The 16645-nt window shown below is 43.6% G+C and overlaps 1 protein-coding gene and 1 long non-coding RNA gene across 9 annotated transcripts in view; one reads left to right on the forward strand and one right to left on the reverse strand.

Moving 5' to 3' along the window:
* The first annotated feature begins 3049 nt into the window (after window positions 1-3049).
* On the forward strand, window positions 3050-5177 carry LOC133121204 (uncharacterized). Its single transcript, XR_009707994.1, has 3 exons — window positions 3050-3483; window positions 4398-4561; window positions 4970-5177. It is a non-coding gene; the product is annotated as an uncharacterized LOC133121204 (long non-coding RNA).
* Window positions 5178-7889: 2712 nt separating this feature from the next.
* Window positions 7890-16645, reverse strand: part of pogzb (pogo transposable element derived with ZNF domain b) — a 33157-nt gene continuing 24401 nt past the window's right edge. For all 8 annotated transcript variants that reach the window (XM_061232573.1, XM_061232597.1, XM_061232589.1 and 5 more), the window contains 8 exons: window positions 15358-15596; window positions 14905-15045; window positions 14626-14685; window positions 14411-14523; window positions 12054-13679; window positions 11509-11539; window positions 9088-10754; window positions 7890-8812 (listed from right to left, as the gene is read on the reverse strand). In XM_061232573.1, coding sequence (XP_061088557.1) covers window positions 8802-8812; window positions 9088-10754; window positions 11509-11539; window positions 12054-13679; window positions 14411-14523; window positions 14626-14685; window positions 14905-15045; window positions 15358-15596 — 3888 coding nt within the window. In that variant the 3' untranslated portion in view covers window positions 7890-8801. The remainder of the gene's footprint in view (window positions 8813-9087; window positions 10755-11508; window positions 11540-12053; window positions 13680-14410; window positions 14524-14625; window positions 14686-14904; window positions 15046-15357; window positions 15597-16645) is intronic.

Here is a 16645-nt window from a genome sequence, read left to right on the forward strand (position 1 = left end):
TTCTGCAGCTTAATTGGAGTCCACCTGTGGTAAATTCAGTTGATTGGACATGATTTGGAAAGGCACACACTTGTCTATATAAGGTCCCACAGTTGACAGTGCATGTTGGAGCACAAACCAAGCATGAAGTCAAAGGAATTGTCTGTAGACCTTCGAGACAGGATTGTCTTGAGGCACAAATCTGGGGAAGGGTACAGAAATATTTCTGCTGCTTTGAAGGTCCCAATGAGCACAGTGATCTCCATCATCCGTAAATGGAAGAAGTTCGGAACCACCAGGACTCTTCCTAGAGCTGGCCGCCCGTCTAAACTGAGCAATCGGGGGAGAAGGGCCTTAGTTAGGGAGGTGACCAAGAACCCTCACTCTGTCAGAGCTCCAGTGTTCCTCTGTGGAGAGAGGAGAACCTTCCAGAAGGACAACCATCTCTGCAGCAATCCACCAATCAGGCCTGTATGGTAGAGTGGCCAGACGGGAGCCACTCCTTAGTAAAAGGCACATGGCACTGGAGTTTGCCAAAAGGCACCTGAAGGACTCTCAGACCATAAGAAACAAAATTCTCTGGTCTGATGAGACAAAGATTGGAGAGATCTGAAAATGGCTGTGCACCGACACACCCCATCCAACTTGATGGAGCTTGAGAGGTGCTGCAAAGAGGAATGGGCGAAACTGCCAAAAGATAGGTGTGCCAAGCTTGTGGCATCATATTCAAAAAGACTTGAGGCTGTAATTGCTGCCACAGGTGCATCAACAAAGTATTGAGCAAAGGCTGTGAATACTTATGTACATGTGAGTTCTTAGTTTTTTATTTTTAATCATTTTACTTTATTACTTTCCGGATGTACTGTACAGATGGGCGAAAAACCCAAATATGGGTGGATAAACAACTAATGCAGATGCTTCCTTACAGGTGTACAGCATGATATGATTAAGCATCCCGTCATGCTCTGTGGCATGCAAATAAATGCTCAACTGGCTTGTGTTTAAATAGGAACAGTATGCATTTAGATGCATGGGAAAGGCAATCAGTAAATAGGGTTGGGAATTCTGACAATGACAATGACATAGAGAGGGATATTATAGTAGGGTTGCAGTGCATAGACTCTTCATTCCAAAGACAAATGCACATTTCTGTGGCACTCTGTGGTACGAAAACCATAGGTACTGGTCTACAGAGATGTAGACAGATTGGTCATCACATGTGTGGCATACACCAAGAGAATGGTACAGGCCTGAATACCCATGAGGGGGTCCAATCACTCCAGTATGCCACGGGTGCATGTTTTGGGTCTACTTGTCCCCTTTGCTATTCTAATTGATCACCTTTATTCCTTATAATTTGTTAGTTAGCTGATGCTAACTTCCTGTTGATTTAACTAAGCAGGGGACAATTCCCCCTTGTGCAAAGCAGTGGAGCTCCCCTGTGTATGCTGGTGTAAGCCCCACGCTAACCCAATGACGGAATTTAGCAAGGGCGAAGGTATTTGCATACTTGTCCTTCTAGTGTTGCTGAAAGAATGTTAATATGTTACTGACCGCTATGCGGAGAGACTCTACCTTCTGCTTTCTACTGGTCTGGGCTGACCAAGAATCTCCACAATAGGACCAACAAATCTACCTTTGGCTGTTATGTGCACGTTTCACGAGCTGGCTAAATATCTACAGTCATTACAGAGGTTGCAGGAATAGTTACTTTTGGGTGTGGTTGGCTCAGGGACCCAAGAAGACATCTATGACTGGTCTCAACATGAATGAAATGACATATGGAGGTGATTGATTTACTGTCAGATGCAATAAGCCATGATACATTAAGCATAAATTTACATCTTCCCTTGACCAACTCGAGGGGGTAACCAAGCATTCCCTGTGTAACAGTAATAGTGTCAGTACGTGAAACCACACAGATCAAATATAACAATTCAGGAGAGTTAAATGACTTTACAGCCACATATTGCCACAGTATCAGCAAGCTGACCAGTGACGATTCCAGATGAATCATTTCCGCCTTACTGGTTTTTGTTCCAATTACAATTGCAAACCCAGAATTTTAACAAGATGTTCATTTTTTTTAATGTTTAGAGAGATCAGTTACCATCTGAAACCACATCATGTCACACTATGCATGACATGAAAAAGTGCCATATTCACATTGTGCGTATTGTGATAGATTGCAAACAATGACATGAAAGGGGTATGTTTTTAATGGATCAAATTTAAGATTGAGGTGAATTGGTAGGCTCCTAATTGGTGAAAATGTGGAAACCTAACTACTACTCAAAGACATGGCAAATGATAACAAGCTGAACCTGCATTGAAAGGGAAGAAATATGAAACAACTCAAAACACATGTTCAGCAACCTAATTAGGATGCTAATGATTCACCACAGTCCCTTTATTTAAACTTAATGACACATTGAGTTTGTGTGCCGAACATACACAGTAAACCAATATCATCCCAAACTCTCATTGTGTAGCCGTTATTTCCTTTCGGTAGAATGGTTTTCCATCCCTCTAGTAGACCTCCAGAGACCTGCAGAATCTATGCCAAGGCACACTGAAGCTGTTCTGGCGGCATGTGGTGGCCCAACGAAAACATGACACGTTGCTAGCTTTTCCTTTAATTAGTCACCTATCCCGCTATCGGTGTATATACAGAATGTGAAGTATACACAAATTTCAAATTGTATGGAACGAATAGACGTGCACATACAGGTTTTGGGAGTGTGACCATGGCCTTTCAAGGAACTCCTCTGAATCATAAATCAAAAGGGTTCTTTTTGCACAATCCTCACATAGCTACAGCACAGCACAGCACAGCACTAAATAGACACTGAAAGGGCAGTTTTCCAAAATGTTGGTATTTGCGTAACCCTTGGTTTTGTTGGGTCTTCCTGAAGGTGGAGCGAGTGAGGTGCCCTTGGGAAAGCCTGAATTCCAGGAAATAAAGCAACCTGCCTCTGTCCACATGCTGGCTCTCACAGGCTTGCCCTTTTTTGTTTCCTACTGCACCAATTTAATCTCCACGGTCACTTAGCTTTAGCACTCTGTGGGCTACAGTGGACAGGCAGTACTTGTTTTCTGTTCCTTTTATGCACATTCTAAGTTTGGTCAGAGCAGGTAACCATGCAGGAAACCTTTTATTCCACAAGAGGAAAGGCATCCACTGCTTCAGAGATTATGGATGCAAAAATCTAAATTGACGTAATCAATTCAAATCTTAAAGGAGCGCTGTCATGCTTTTTTCAGTTGAGCTTATTTGGATTAAATGCTTAAAGTATGTGTGTTGGCATTTAAAAAATCACCATCAGTATAGCCATTTCCTAAATATGGGGCAAAACTTCTCAAGTCACTGGACATGCTTGGCTGGAATCGCAAGCCTGTGTTTTCCAGAAGGCAATGGGCGCTCAAACTCCACCCTCGAACGCATCGACTGGTTTACGGATGGCCAACCATCCAGGCAATCACATGACACTCCCAGAAAATACGGTAACGTTCGCATACAAATCTACCTTGGCTAGCCTGAGCGATATATATTTAGAAATAACAAATAACTGAGTTTCTAAAGTAAAAAATGCATATGGCATATGTACCTTTAATATGTTTTAAGCCTCTGAGTTTCTGGCTAATAACAAGTCCCCTCACCTCTGACACTAGAGCCTTAGGGAGAGTAGACACAATTCTACTGCTCAGCACCAAAGCAATATGCAGCAGGTCATCCCTGGGCTTCACAGGCCTAATGGCCTTCACCACATGTAGCGTCTAACAAACATTCTATAAACACTCTGGTTACAGGTTTTTTTTAAATAGACCCAGATAAACTTGTTTTACCTCCCGGCAACAAGATATTAATCTTGCCACTGACAACCCACTTAGAAGCCCATTACCTCCATCGCCATGGTGAAAGCTAATGGTAAAATGATACACCCTGGCAATATCCCAATATCCATGTCACGTTTCATACTTGTCATGTCATGTTTTATGTTTAGTTATTTTATATTAAGTTACGTTATTGTCATGTCACGTATTATGTTAGTCTAGTCTCACCACGTTTTTATGTTTTATTTCTTGTTACGATTCATTGTCATGTCATGTTTCATGTTTAGTTCTTGTTACAATTTATTTCTTAGTCTTGTCATGTTATATAGTTTATTGTCATAATTTCGCAAACTTGTTATGTCACGATTTATGTTGTTTCATGTTATGTTGTTCCGTTCATTGTTTAGCATACTTTTTTCTTTCTGCAAACCTTGCATTCCTGCTTTCTCTCTCTCCCGTTGTCACTCACACCCTAATTGTTTCAATTTCCCTTGTCTTCTTACTAATCTACTAACTTTAGATCAGGATTAGGTAATACTAACATTCTTTTTTTTTTTTTTGGACATTTTTTTGGCCTTTTTCAGCTTTATTGGACAGTATATAGTATAGAGAGACAGGAAGAATGGGAGCGAGAGAGAGGGGAAGACATGCGACAAATGTAGGACGGTCGGATTCGAACGGCCGACGTCGCGGCTCGCAATGAGCATGCGGTCAGTGCTCTACAGGCTGCGCCAGGGATACACCCCAGGTAATACTAACATTCTAACCATGTGTTCATGTTAACTTTCGTTTCTTGTGCATGTAATTTACTAATTTACTAACGCTAGGGCAGGATAGGTTTATTACTAACGATTACTAATTACCTCGTTAACTTGTCAATCCTCCACACCTGATTTCCATTCTCATGCTGCTCTCAAGCTAATTGTCTGCACCCGTCTACACCTGCATATAAAGCTCAGTTCCATATCTTGTCTTTGCGAAATTGTTGCCGCCTGTTCGTCAGTGCATCGCTTTAGCGGTTTTGTCAAGCCATTGGCTGCCTGTTACGATCCAAGCCTGTTTATTGACCAAAGATTATTGACTTCTGTTTTGTTGACCATTGCCTGCCTGTACCACGACTTGCCTGCTGTCTTTGTGCTTTTTCCCCGCGGAGCAGACTTCGGTCTTGACTCTTGCACCGTCATCGACCCTGAGCCTGCCTACCGTCCAAATGTACTTCTGCCCCGCTGACAGCTTTCCTGGCTACCGGACTTTTTGCATGGTGTACCGATTACGAGACTGCCTTCTCCCTCGGTACTGTACTTTGGTTTTGGCTGGATTTTACGTGTATGAACATTGCTTGTTTTTTGACTACGCTCACTGGACTCTCCCTGAATAAAGCCCTAATGGGACTTTATTACACTGGTTTCGGAGTCGTGCATTTTGGGTCCAACCCCCCACACACCCGTCTCACTCCAACTGCTACTATGACATTATATAGCCCCCCCCCCACACTAAGACAAGACTGGGAATCACTAAAATGTGCCCTGACTAGCCTCATAATACTATCAGGGATCTTCAAAACACTAAACGTTGAAAAATGGTACACAAAGATCATTTCACTCCTCCTTGGCTGCCTGAATTCAGTGACATTTCAATTCACCAAAACCCCAAAAAAGTTTTGCAAGATCCTGTAAAAGTATTTATTTTTGTCATCCATGTTCCTTATGGGCTCTGTAGTTTTGCCAGGAAGCGAGGAGGGAAAAAATTGAAATGCAAGAATATCATTACAATGAATTTGTAAGAATGGCAAACCTTTTTCTCAACTCTTTATTTCAGAAAACATTCAGGCAGACACCTTACCTTAAGAAAGGATTGAGGCACCAACTGAAGAAACATACTGTAGAAAATGGCCTTCTAATTGAAAAGATTACTGCTGTACATCCACACTATTAAATATGGGTAAAGGGACGGGGTGGGGTGAAAGATAGTACATAAGGGGGGGGGGGGGGGTGTAAGATGGTACATAAGGGGGAATGGGCGCTTCTGGTGAAGTTAAACTGCATAGGGATGATACTTCTGTTGTTCCCTGAAGTAATATATCACTTACAAAACCGTATAAATGTCCCCCAACTCCCACCCCAAATTAATTAAACCTTCCTGAAAGTGTGAATAACTGGCACAGTTAAGTTTGGCACAGAAAAGTTTTGGGGAGTCGGGGTGGAAGAGTAATTTCTGCACAATTTCCTGCATCCAAAAAGTCCAACTGAACCTTTTGTACTGCTGAAATAATTTTCCAATAGATTTTTCTGGAATATTTGAAGGTTTTAGCAATTTACCTTGAATTGAAGAGACTGCTCTACAGTAAAGATGCTGTCAAGATACTGGAAATAAGGTTTCATGCACGGGTGATTCAGCTGGACAAACACAAACCGGATGAAGTGCTCCAATATCATTCAAACCCTTTATAAAGATGAACAAAGAAGGATGAATAAAAGGAGTGTTGGTTTTGGCATCTGAAGGGGGATGCTTACATGAAGAAGATACCCGTACCTATGGTTTAATACGGTGGTAGGTCTTTGATGTGATAGGATTGTTTTACGTCCATTGGTCCCGGGATTCTTTTTGAGGTCAATGCCGTCATGAAACCCAGCAAGCACCAATACATTTTGGCCATAAACCTGGTATCCTTCCCCAGAAAGCTCAAACTTGGCTGTAAGTAGATATTTTGGCAAGATGATCCCGAGTACCTCAAAATCAACAAAGAAAAGGTTAACTGACCACAAAGTCACTGTTTTGCAAAAGTCTCCAGACAGGAACCGAATGATGGAAAATGTGTGGTTTGAATTAGAGGGCAGTCTACAACCACACTCATAAGGATCTTGAAACATTCTGTATGCAAGAATGGTCAGAGGGGTCCCAAACATGATTCTTGTACAACACTATAGAAGAACTTTCTTGCAATATTCTTGTAAATGGGGGTTCCCCAAAGTACTTAAAACAGGATTGCCAGTAAGATCCATCTTTTTGGGAAGTGAAATTACTCTTTGTAAGAGTATTTATATGTATATTTCTCTCAGATAAATATTATTAGAATGTTTCTGTCTTTTTGGCTCAGCTTGATCAAGAGTTAAGAATTATTTTGCAGGATGCTGTATTGGATTCTGGAGTTAGCAACTTTCACGTGCCAATTTACCAGTGCCGTGCAGTTCCATTTCCAACTCAACATATTTCCAGCACTAAAATATAAAAAAAATATTTTATATTTTAGATGATCAATGGTAAAAAAAAAAAAAAAAAAAAGTTAAATTATGCCACTATTTCTTAACACAAAATGAGCTATATATATATATATATATATATATATATATATATATATATATATATGCGCAAAATATATGTATAACTTAAAAGCTTTCTTTCCCACATATTTACGGATACCTTTTTCTTTTGGACTGAAGCTAATCAACTTGGAACACAAGTAAATGAATGAAGATGTCCTCAAAATAATTGAAGACTTGGTTGGTATTTTTTCAAAGGGCTGTATTACATTAGTCCCAAAGGACCATGGCCTGTCTGGGCTCCACCACAGTTCTTAATCAGTCCATTATAAAAGTTGTTTGATAAGATTAGAACTATCTTTTTCCGGTTGCATTAGAGCTTATGTGCTTAGAATGCAGTTCTGAATAATGGAGTTTCCAGCTCCCCAGATACTACCTACATAGCATTCATCATCGAAGGAGAAATCCTACAAACACTGGATATCTACAGTTGTGGTAGATGTAGTGCAACAAGTCATCAATAAGGGAGTCTTCCTGAAGGTAATCCATCTTCCTTCTAATTCCACAAGTTGGGAAGAGGCAACTGAAGGGAAAAATGAAGAGACAACAATTTTGGTCTTGGCCTGGCGTAAAGGCATTACTTGTAAAAGCAAGAGTTACACACTCCACCTGTTAGGTGAACATTTTCTCTACTTCAGACCGTAGAGTCCAGGGCTGCTGGTTTGATGGAGAACATTGCAGAACACCTGCAGTCATCACAATTGTAATGACCAGGACCCTCAAACATTCTTCATTCAAGGCTTATTGACAGTTAAATATTTCTAGGGGTTTACTTTATTTAGCAATACTGAGAAAATAAAAGTAGTCAACCTATAGACTTAACTAATGAACTTACTCAATGATATCTTTCATTGATGTGGACTGCAAAGTTTGATTAAGATTGGTTATGCTCTTATGCATATGTTTCTTAAGCTTGATACAGAAGTTAACAAGTTATGAGCAGTTAATCCAGGTATCAGCCCGGAATGATGGCATCGAGATGCAGCAACTCAATCGTCTTAAAGGAAATGTGCAATGTGACAATCAACAACTCATAAAAACTACTTGCTAATCAGGTTGGCAATTGATCAGGCTCCCAATCATTGTAATAGCACATTACAATAAAAAAAAAAATCATAAAATGCAGGTTGAGACAAGCCTCAAGCCAATGTGTATGGAAACTGTTGGATAACTGATATCATACACATCACAGGGGCCAAAAGTTAACAGTATGACACAATCACCAAATAAAACAGCACCAATGTCAGTATAATGACCGCTGAACAGTGGTCAATACTGTTTACAAAGTGTTCAGTATACCAGCTACCAAAAAGGCATTGTAAGAAAGATGTCATGCATTTATTGTTTTATGAATGTACAATCTCAGAAAGAACCTGCACCAAATCTTCAATGCCTCTTCATAACATTGTCCTCAAACTCAAGATCAGGCACAAGTCCATAGATACCGATTCCTCACAACTTTCTCTGCCAAAAACCAACCAAAAACCTGGCCAGGCAAAAGCTCCCAAGAAAGACCTTGAAATTGCCATTGTCCTGGCCTCCTGTACTTGAGGACATTCGGTTTGTAACGCGAAGCCGTGATCCACAGGGCCCAGCCACTTGGGAAGGGGGGTTGGGCCGGGAGGCAAAACTCCAAAAGCGATGGGAGGCCACTCCAAGAAGACTGCATCATACCATCCCTGGTGACAGAAGAAAAAATTAGGACCACCCAAATGCAAACAAACACTGTAGTTACCCCTCCTATTAGTCTCTGCAAGGTACCGCACCAAGCTGTGCTTGGCGGCAACATGGCAGCCATTCCGGCCGGCAGCCCACTACGGGTTTAGCTCTGTATCAATTTCAGTGTCATCAAAGCCGTGAAAGGACTCTGCATCACTGTCTTTATCAAAGATTTGGAGCAGAGGTTGAGGTTTAGAAAGGGAGAGCAGAGTTTCAGGAGGAAAAATGGCCGTACCCTGTTGTGATGTATCCAGGATGTTCATCTTCTCCGCTCCTTGGACTTCTAGCAGCTTCTCAGCCTCCTTTACCTCTGTATCGCTTTCTTTCTTGTCCTCCTTTACCTCGACCTTCACTTCTGGTGTCCTTTTCTCATCAACTGAATTAAGGGGTTTCTCTGCCTCTTTGGATGTGACCATACCCTCCTCTGCTGGCGATACTAGTTCCGCTACATGAGATCCAAGCAAGATTTCTGAGAATGTGTTCACTAGCTCCATCTGGGCCTCCGCATGGGTATTCTGGCTTTCTGTTCCAGAGAGAACACTGGCCACATGGAAGGAGCGCCGCAACAGCTCTGGCTGGTCAGATAGAGGTGCCAAAGCCTCCACCAGCCAGGCAACCAGCAGCTGAACTAGTTCTTTGGGACTAGCCCCGGCTGCCCCGCCCTGTGCAGCTAGTTTGGTCCAGCGCGCCAGCAGGAATCTAAGCAACACGGGCCGCAAGCACATCTCCAGTGGCTGCAGACGGCAGGTGCAACCTGCTGGGACGATTGTTGGCAGGGTGCTGGCAGCACTGAGGGTAGCCAGAGAGTCGTCAGTCAAGTGGCCACGGAAGGAGTCCATTATCAGCATGCCCTTGCCCCCACCTTGGGATTTCATATGCTTCTGCCACACCTGTGATGTCCACAGATCCATCTCCTCCTCCTCCGTAAAGCCCTCCACCTTCGCCTCCAGCAGGATGGAGTTGGGGACTCCGGTTCGCAGCCTACCTGGGAGCTGGCCCTTGAAGAAGACCATGGTTGGGAGGAGGGTGCCATCAGCCAGCGTGGCTAAAAAGATATCAATTAGAGACTCTCCAGTGCCCACCAGTTGGAAAGCAGGCTCTTTCCCCACTGTAGCAGGGTCTGCCAGCAGATCCAGGTCCACAAAGATGGAGAGCTCATCCATGGCACCGATGACAGAGAGGGAGAAGTTCTGAGCCTGGTTCTGCTTGTGGACAAACTCGGTGAAAGCCCGAGCGCTCTCCTCTGTGTTCCGAGGGAGGCGCCGGCTCACAGTGCAGGTTGTCTGCAGGCCCAGGTCGTGCTGCAGCATGAAGCTCACTGCCCACTCGTAGGAGATGCGGAAGGAGCTGCCCTGGTTGGCATGGCTGTGGATTTCCGAGGCCTTCTGGAAGAGGTTCTTCTCATTGACCGGCAGCTGCTGCTCTCGCTGGGCGAGCACCCACTCCACCAGACGTTCCACGGCTTCCCCGCCCCCTCCGCGTCGCTCCCGGTCCATCTGCCGCTCCTTCTCCTGCAGCCAGGTGTGGATGAGCCCAGTCTGCGTGCTGAAGTGCTCAGCGGCTTGGGCGATGCCGCAGCACAGTGCAAACAACACGATCCTCAGCTGACGCACAGACAGCGTCTCCTCCCGCTCCTTCACTCCCCCAAGCCCATCAGCCTCAGGTACAATGTTGGGCCCATCCATGTGCACACTCTCTTTTTTGATACCTGTTCCCTGTACTCCCTGTTCATCCACAGGGCATTCCTCTTGTTCTTCCTCTGTGTCTGTGTCCAGGTCTTCAACAGGAGCCATTTCCTGGTCTAGGGTCTCAGGCTCCCATTTTGATGAAGAAGCCAATGTGGGCATACGGAGTGGGTAAGAGGGCTGGCTGCGACTGTTTTTGACTGGTGACAGGCCCTGCCTGATGAAACATACAAGACAGTGGTTAATGGCACCATCAAGTGCTTTAGTCTTCAATCCTATTTTAATTCTAAGCATTAAAGAGTAAGCTTCATAAGGACATTATTATTGTTTATACACAAATATGTATAACTGAATATAGACAAAACCAGCTCCTGTACTAAACTTATGCACTATAATGCATGCCATTTCTTCCCATTTACTTCCAAATGCAGACCAGTACGTTTTGCATTCCCTTTCCCTCACAGCTATACCTTACTTTATTTCCAACAATGCAGTTATCTAACTGAGAAAAAAGTATTCAATAAAGAAACAACATTCAGTGGGGGTCCAACTTCAGTGATGCTTAAGAAAAAAAAGGGGAAAAAAAAGTATGATGTGCACTTTCAGTTTTAGAGACTAAGTAATCATTATTAATAGTTGGCATTTAATTTCATATATAGTGTGTAACCCTATATTATGCATAAGGCCCAATACAATTTACAGTTGTAAACCTAAAACTACAACATTTAACAAACAGATCCTGAACATTCAGAAAAACAGGTATTACTACCACCAGACTGACATAAAATTTCTTATTAATTAAAATGGAGCAACACTGCTAGGTGGTACGAAACAGATTCAAGACAGTTCACTCACAAAATATACAGCACTTCAAGTCATTAGATGAGCATGCTTTGTAAGGAAGGGTACCATAGAACCATTCTTCATGCATTATTTAACATACTAAATACACATAACATTTTATGTAATACCTCTGCATAGTGAATCCAACTCTTGGGGGAACTGAAAAAATGCAAAAGGAAAATAAATATTAGCAATAGTACAACTACAACAACAAAAATGTTGTTTAAAGCTTGAATTAGACTCACCAGTTACTCATATGGCAATTTGCTACCTTTCTAAATAGTCAAATAGAAGCACATCTGCGAAAATCTTACATTCAACATTTATCTGTTCTTCAATATTTATGTTACCCTATAGTATAAATCACAGCCGTTGAGACTTCATCTCCAGCAATACAAGAAATTGAGTGCATTATGGTACATACACACTACATTGCATAACTTGTTAATTCAACAGCACCTGCCATAAGACAGATCTAGTCTGCCCTATTCAGAGTATTCTGAAGGTCATCAACGAACAGCATTCAATCGGCATTAATACACTTTGCATCCAGGATGCACATAATGTGTATTTGCTGCATGTCATGTGAATGTATAATGTAGTCTGTTAAGTGTGGAGGACAGTAGCAGAGTTCCTCCACATGGGCTGCATGCGGCAGGGAGCCAATGTTGACCTCTGTTGTGGGGCGAGAGGCCGTGGTACTCCCAGAAGCAGCGGCTGCCCTTGCATAGGTTGACCCTGCATGCAATGCAGCCGAACACGGTCTCGTGTCGCAGATTCTTCACACTGCAGTTCTTGCATCTCTTGGTCTTGGCTGTAATTTTAACCAGTCTGTGCCTCACTGCTCCACCTTCCCCACCTCCCTCTCCAGATGCAGCTGCCCACCTTTCCGCTGCCAGCCTGCGAACTCCTCTCTGAGGGCATTTGGCCAGCTGGTGACCCAGGCGCTTGCGAAACTTGGCTTGGGAGAAGCGACTGCCCTGAACCCACAGTGGCGGGGTGTCTTTGCGGCTCTCACGAAGCAAGATAAAGGAGTTCACTATGGACAAGTTCAGCAAATGCCAGAAAAGGCAGCGCCACCACGTGTCCCGAATCAACCCACCCAGAGGGTTGCAGGCCTGCAGCTGGTTGCAGATGTCGACACCCCGCATATTTTCTTGGAGAAGCCGAAAGGCCTCGGGCCGCTGGATGGGGCAAAGTTCACCAGCTTTGACCTGGGACTTCCTCCACACAGTGTCGGGTAGCCCTGGCTCAGCATTGGTCGACAAGCAGCACATTTCCTTGCTATCCTGCCATCGTGTGACCAGTACAGGTCCAAACAACTGCTGAAGGAATTCCCCAGAATGTTTCAGCTGGCCTTGCTCCCAGAACTCCTTGGGAACCATAGGAGAGTGTGGGGGGAAGGAGCTGCAGCAGTAGATATCCTGGTCCAGCAGTTTTTGCATGAGGGGGAAAGATGTCAGGGAGCTGGCCAGAAAAACTTGGTGGTTCTTGCCCTGAAGACCCTTCAAAAGGGGTAGTACCACCCTGAAGCCAGGATCCCCACCCTTTGGCTTATCTTGTTGGGTCTCAATTAGAATGCGGTGGCAGTACCCCGATTTAGAGTCACACAGCAGCCACACCTGCATCTGACCTGTGCTTTGCTTCTCCTCACTGCAATCAACCTCCAAGTTGGTCAGAAGAGCTTGGTCGATGGTCAGACACTTCTTGGGATGGTAGGTTTCCCATATAGTGTCCTCCACCACCTCCAACAAGGGCCGAATCATGCGCAGTCTGTCAGGAGGGCCGTCTGGCCAATTGGAATTCTCGCTGCAGACTCGGATGTGTGCAGATATCTGGTGGAAACGTTTAGCTGGCATCGTCTTGAGGAAGGTGAGACAGCTCTCACAGTGCTGCCAGGACCAGTACATGTCAGTCTCCGGAAGACTCTGCAGTCCCATCAGGATGCTGAGGCCCATGAAGCCTTGGATCTCCGCCACAGTGACAGGTTTCCAGTCTGGGTCAGCTTGACCCATCACTTGGCTGGACATGGCATAGGCATTGGTCTCCTGAGTGATGACCTCCAGGAGTGAGATTGGGAAGAGCAAGTGGAAGTAGTCAATGGCATCGCTCGTCTTACTTAGGGAGTGATATGGGCCAGACACATCTGTAAAATCTGGCACCGTGCTCTTCAGTATTTTCTTAGAGCTGCCCATGGCCTCAGAGTCTGGATTCCACAAAACTTCAACTGCACTCCCTCCTTCCCCTCCCGGTTCCTCCTCCTCAACATCGGAGTTTTCAATATCTGACTCCAGCTGTTCTGTGGGGAGGGGAGGGGGTCACAGGAACAATAGTTAGTCTTCTGCTCCTCTGGGATGTTTCTTTTACACTTTCTCTTACTCCATAAACCATGCTGAGAAAAAGAAAATGTAAAACAGTTTCATAGCAGGAAACATTGTGTTTGCCTGGCCTCGTAAGGTCATGGAGGAAAAGAAATGTTTAGGAAACTGGTCTGGTGGTCTGCAGTTCCTCAGTTGCATTTGTCCATCTGTCCACATTTTTGAACTCCACTTTTGCAAGTCTCCATTTGCTTAGAATATGTCAGCTTTGATTCCCTTGTTCCAGAGCTTTCATGAAAATTTGTCCATTATTCCTGTGAATTGTTACCAGGGGAAAAAAAATTGGGTGGGGTAAAATGGAAAAGGCACACTTCGTCGACACTGCTTAGGCCAAGTGGCCCGAATCTGTAAATGGTGTTTTATCTACACTGAAGGTGTATAGTTGTGTACAGTACAGTGATTCAGTGATATGAAACACTGAAGTGTTTCCAAGAAAGGCCAGTTACTTCTTGCACCTTGATTTAGCCTTATCCAATTATTTTTCATAATCACTACTCTACACCAGACACACATCCTGGTACAAAGCGAGTAATATGGACCCACCCACTGCTTCTGAGACTGATATAAGTGTGAAATGCTGACAAAGCTTCTCTTCTTGCTAAATTTCACACACACAGACACAGCGAAGGGGTGAAGATCTCATGACACCCACCTATGCGGGTGCAAAGGCTGTAGCTATGGCTGGGGTTCTGGATGAGGTGCTTGGCCATTTCATCACCCATCCCAGTGACAAAGGTGCAGGATGAGCAGTCCAACTTGACCCCACTGGAAGGGCATTAAAGGGGGAACCGTTAGAACACTTCTCATAGAGGAGAGGAATAAATACAGATGAAGACAACAGATAAGGCAGGAAAAAGGCCCATTTACCTTGGTGGGAATTTCTTGTACATGGTCAGGTATCTGTGGGTGCTGCGAGGTACATGATTACTACAATGGAAGCACAACAGCAATTAGAAAGAAAGAATAAATCCAGATAAAAATCACAAAGGCAGATAACGAGACCGCAACAAGCTGACATTGAACAGTCAGACTTTATTCTGGTTTATGATCCGGTTTATTATTCAGATTCGTATTGGCAGTGCCGCATCATTGCCACAATCACCAAGTGCCATATAACTGCCCCATCCCTTAGTCTTGGTTACGCACATGATCATGTGGTTGGCGTAGGCGCGGGAGCAGCATGTGCCGTAGTGGCACAGGGAGCAGTGGACGTAGGTGGGGTAGTGGTTGGGGAAGTCCGGGACTTCAAAGTTGCACTCCAGACACAACTGTTTTCCTAGTGTTGCCCTGAGGGAAGATGAGACATGAGGATCAAGCAAAGCCCAAGTTAACACCAAAATATTACATATATTACGGTACAGCAATGAGAGTGAGACCAAGAACATGGGATAACTCAATTCAATATGTTTATCACTGTCCACAATTTAAATGTGTCGCAATGTTTGGATTTGAAATTACATTTCAAAATGCTATCTGTAGGTTTATTCTTATCTGCTGAGATAGTTTCAGTCCCAAGTACATTTTTTTTAAAAGGAATAAAGCAAAGACTTTGATACAGAGAGCAAATACACTTTCTTTTGAGCATGGGTGTGAACTCACCGTTGTTCCTGGAACTTGGTCAGTAGCTCCAGCATCTTACTGACAGATCTCTTCTTGACAGTGGTCTGTGGTTTGTTTTGGGTCTGGATGAGCAAAGGCTTGGGGACAACTCTGCCCACCTGGGGAGAGGGGGTGTCTCTTCCAGTGGGAGCAGGCAGATACATAGGGGGGACCATCGGTGGGGCTACAGGGGGCTGTCTCGTGCCCTTGGTCTGCACTGCATATGCCCTGATGGTCACCTGGTATGAACAGTAGTCGATAATCGATACCAAATCAATACTTTAGTGGGAAAAAAAACAAATGGAATGACAGAAAAATATCTACTACATCACAAAATGACATGGCAAAGACGGACCATAAACTTTTGTTACAAGACCATTGTAAACCCATTCCTATCATTGGAAAAGGCTCACTGACATGCTGACTCACACTCTGCCTATGGTTATAGTCTTTAAATTCAGGTTTCAAAATATACAGTTGACAAACCGACACTCCAAAAACTACCAAAACATTGTACAATAATTTAAACTTATTGTTTTAAAATTGGTTCAAATTGCCACAGCCAATGGCGTGGGGGGTGGCGGGGGGTAAACATCAACGCATTCACAGAAAAGTGGGAGGGATAAACAGTGTTGTGGTTTGAGGGTGTTTGGAGCAACAATTCCTCTCTTGACCGTGAACGTACAATTACCTATTGTACCTTTAATGTGAAATATGCATTAATTCATTAAACAACTACATGTAATGTATACACTTGGGGGTAAAGAAGTAGCCTAGTTCAAATATTACTAGTGGAATATGAATTGATCAATTAAACATGTATGCGGTGTACACGCTGAGGAAAAATAACTATTATATTTTGCTCATGTCATCCTGAGATGAAATAGCGGGATTAAATAGGTTACATTGTGCCTCAGGCAAGAACCGCTCGTATAAACCAATCTGTTCTTAAATTGCTGGCATGGCTGTCACATTGATTTAAGAGGACTTGTCTCATTCACTTATGTTCTTGTATTTAGAATTCTGTCTTAGATAGGAAGAAAATTTATGAGTGGTCCAGACCTGTCATATGAATCATGTAAACGATGCATACTATTCATTTTCTATGGAGAGGCTTGCTTTGCCTTGTCTGCGCAGCTTGCCTGGTTCACAGAGTTCAGATCAAACATGAATCAAGATTCAGCATCTGCATTGCTTATTTCTCACCTCAATTGTTTTCAGAAACGTATTTTAGTGGACTGTTTTGGAAGAATAAGAGAAAGCTTATCAATGATCAGCCATATTGTCA

The sequence above is a fragment of the Conger conger genome, chromosome 1 (genome assembly GCF_963514075.1).
Source record: "Conger conger chromosome 1, fConCon1.1, whole genome shotgun sequence".
Classification (NCBI taxonomy): Eukaryota; Metazoa; Chordata; class Actinopteri; order Anguilliformes; family Congridae; genus Conger; species Conger conger.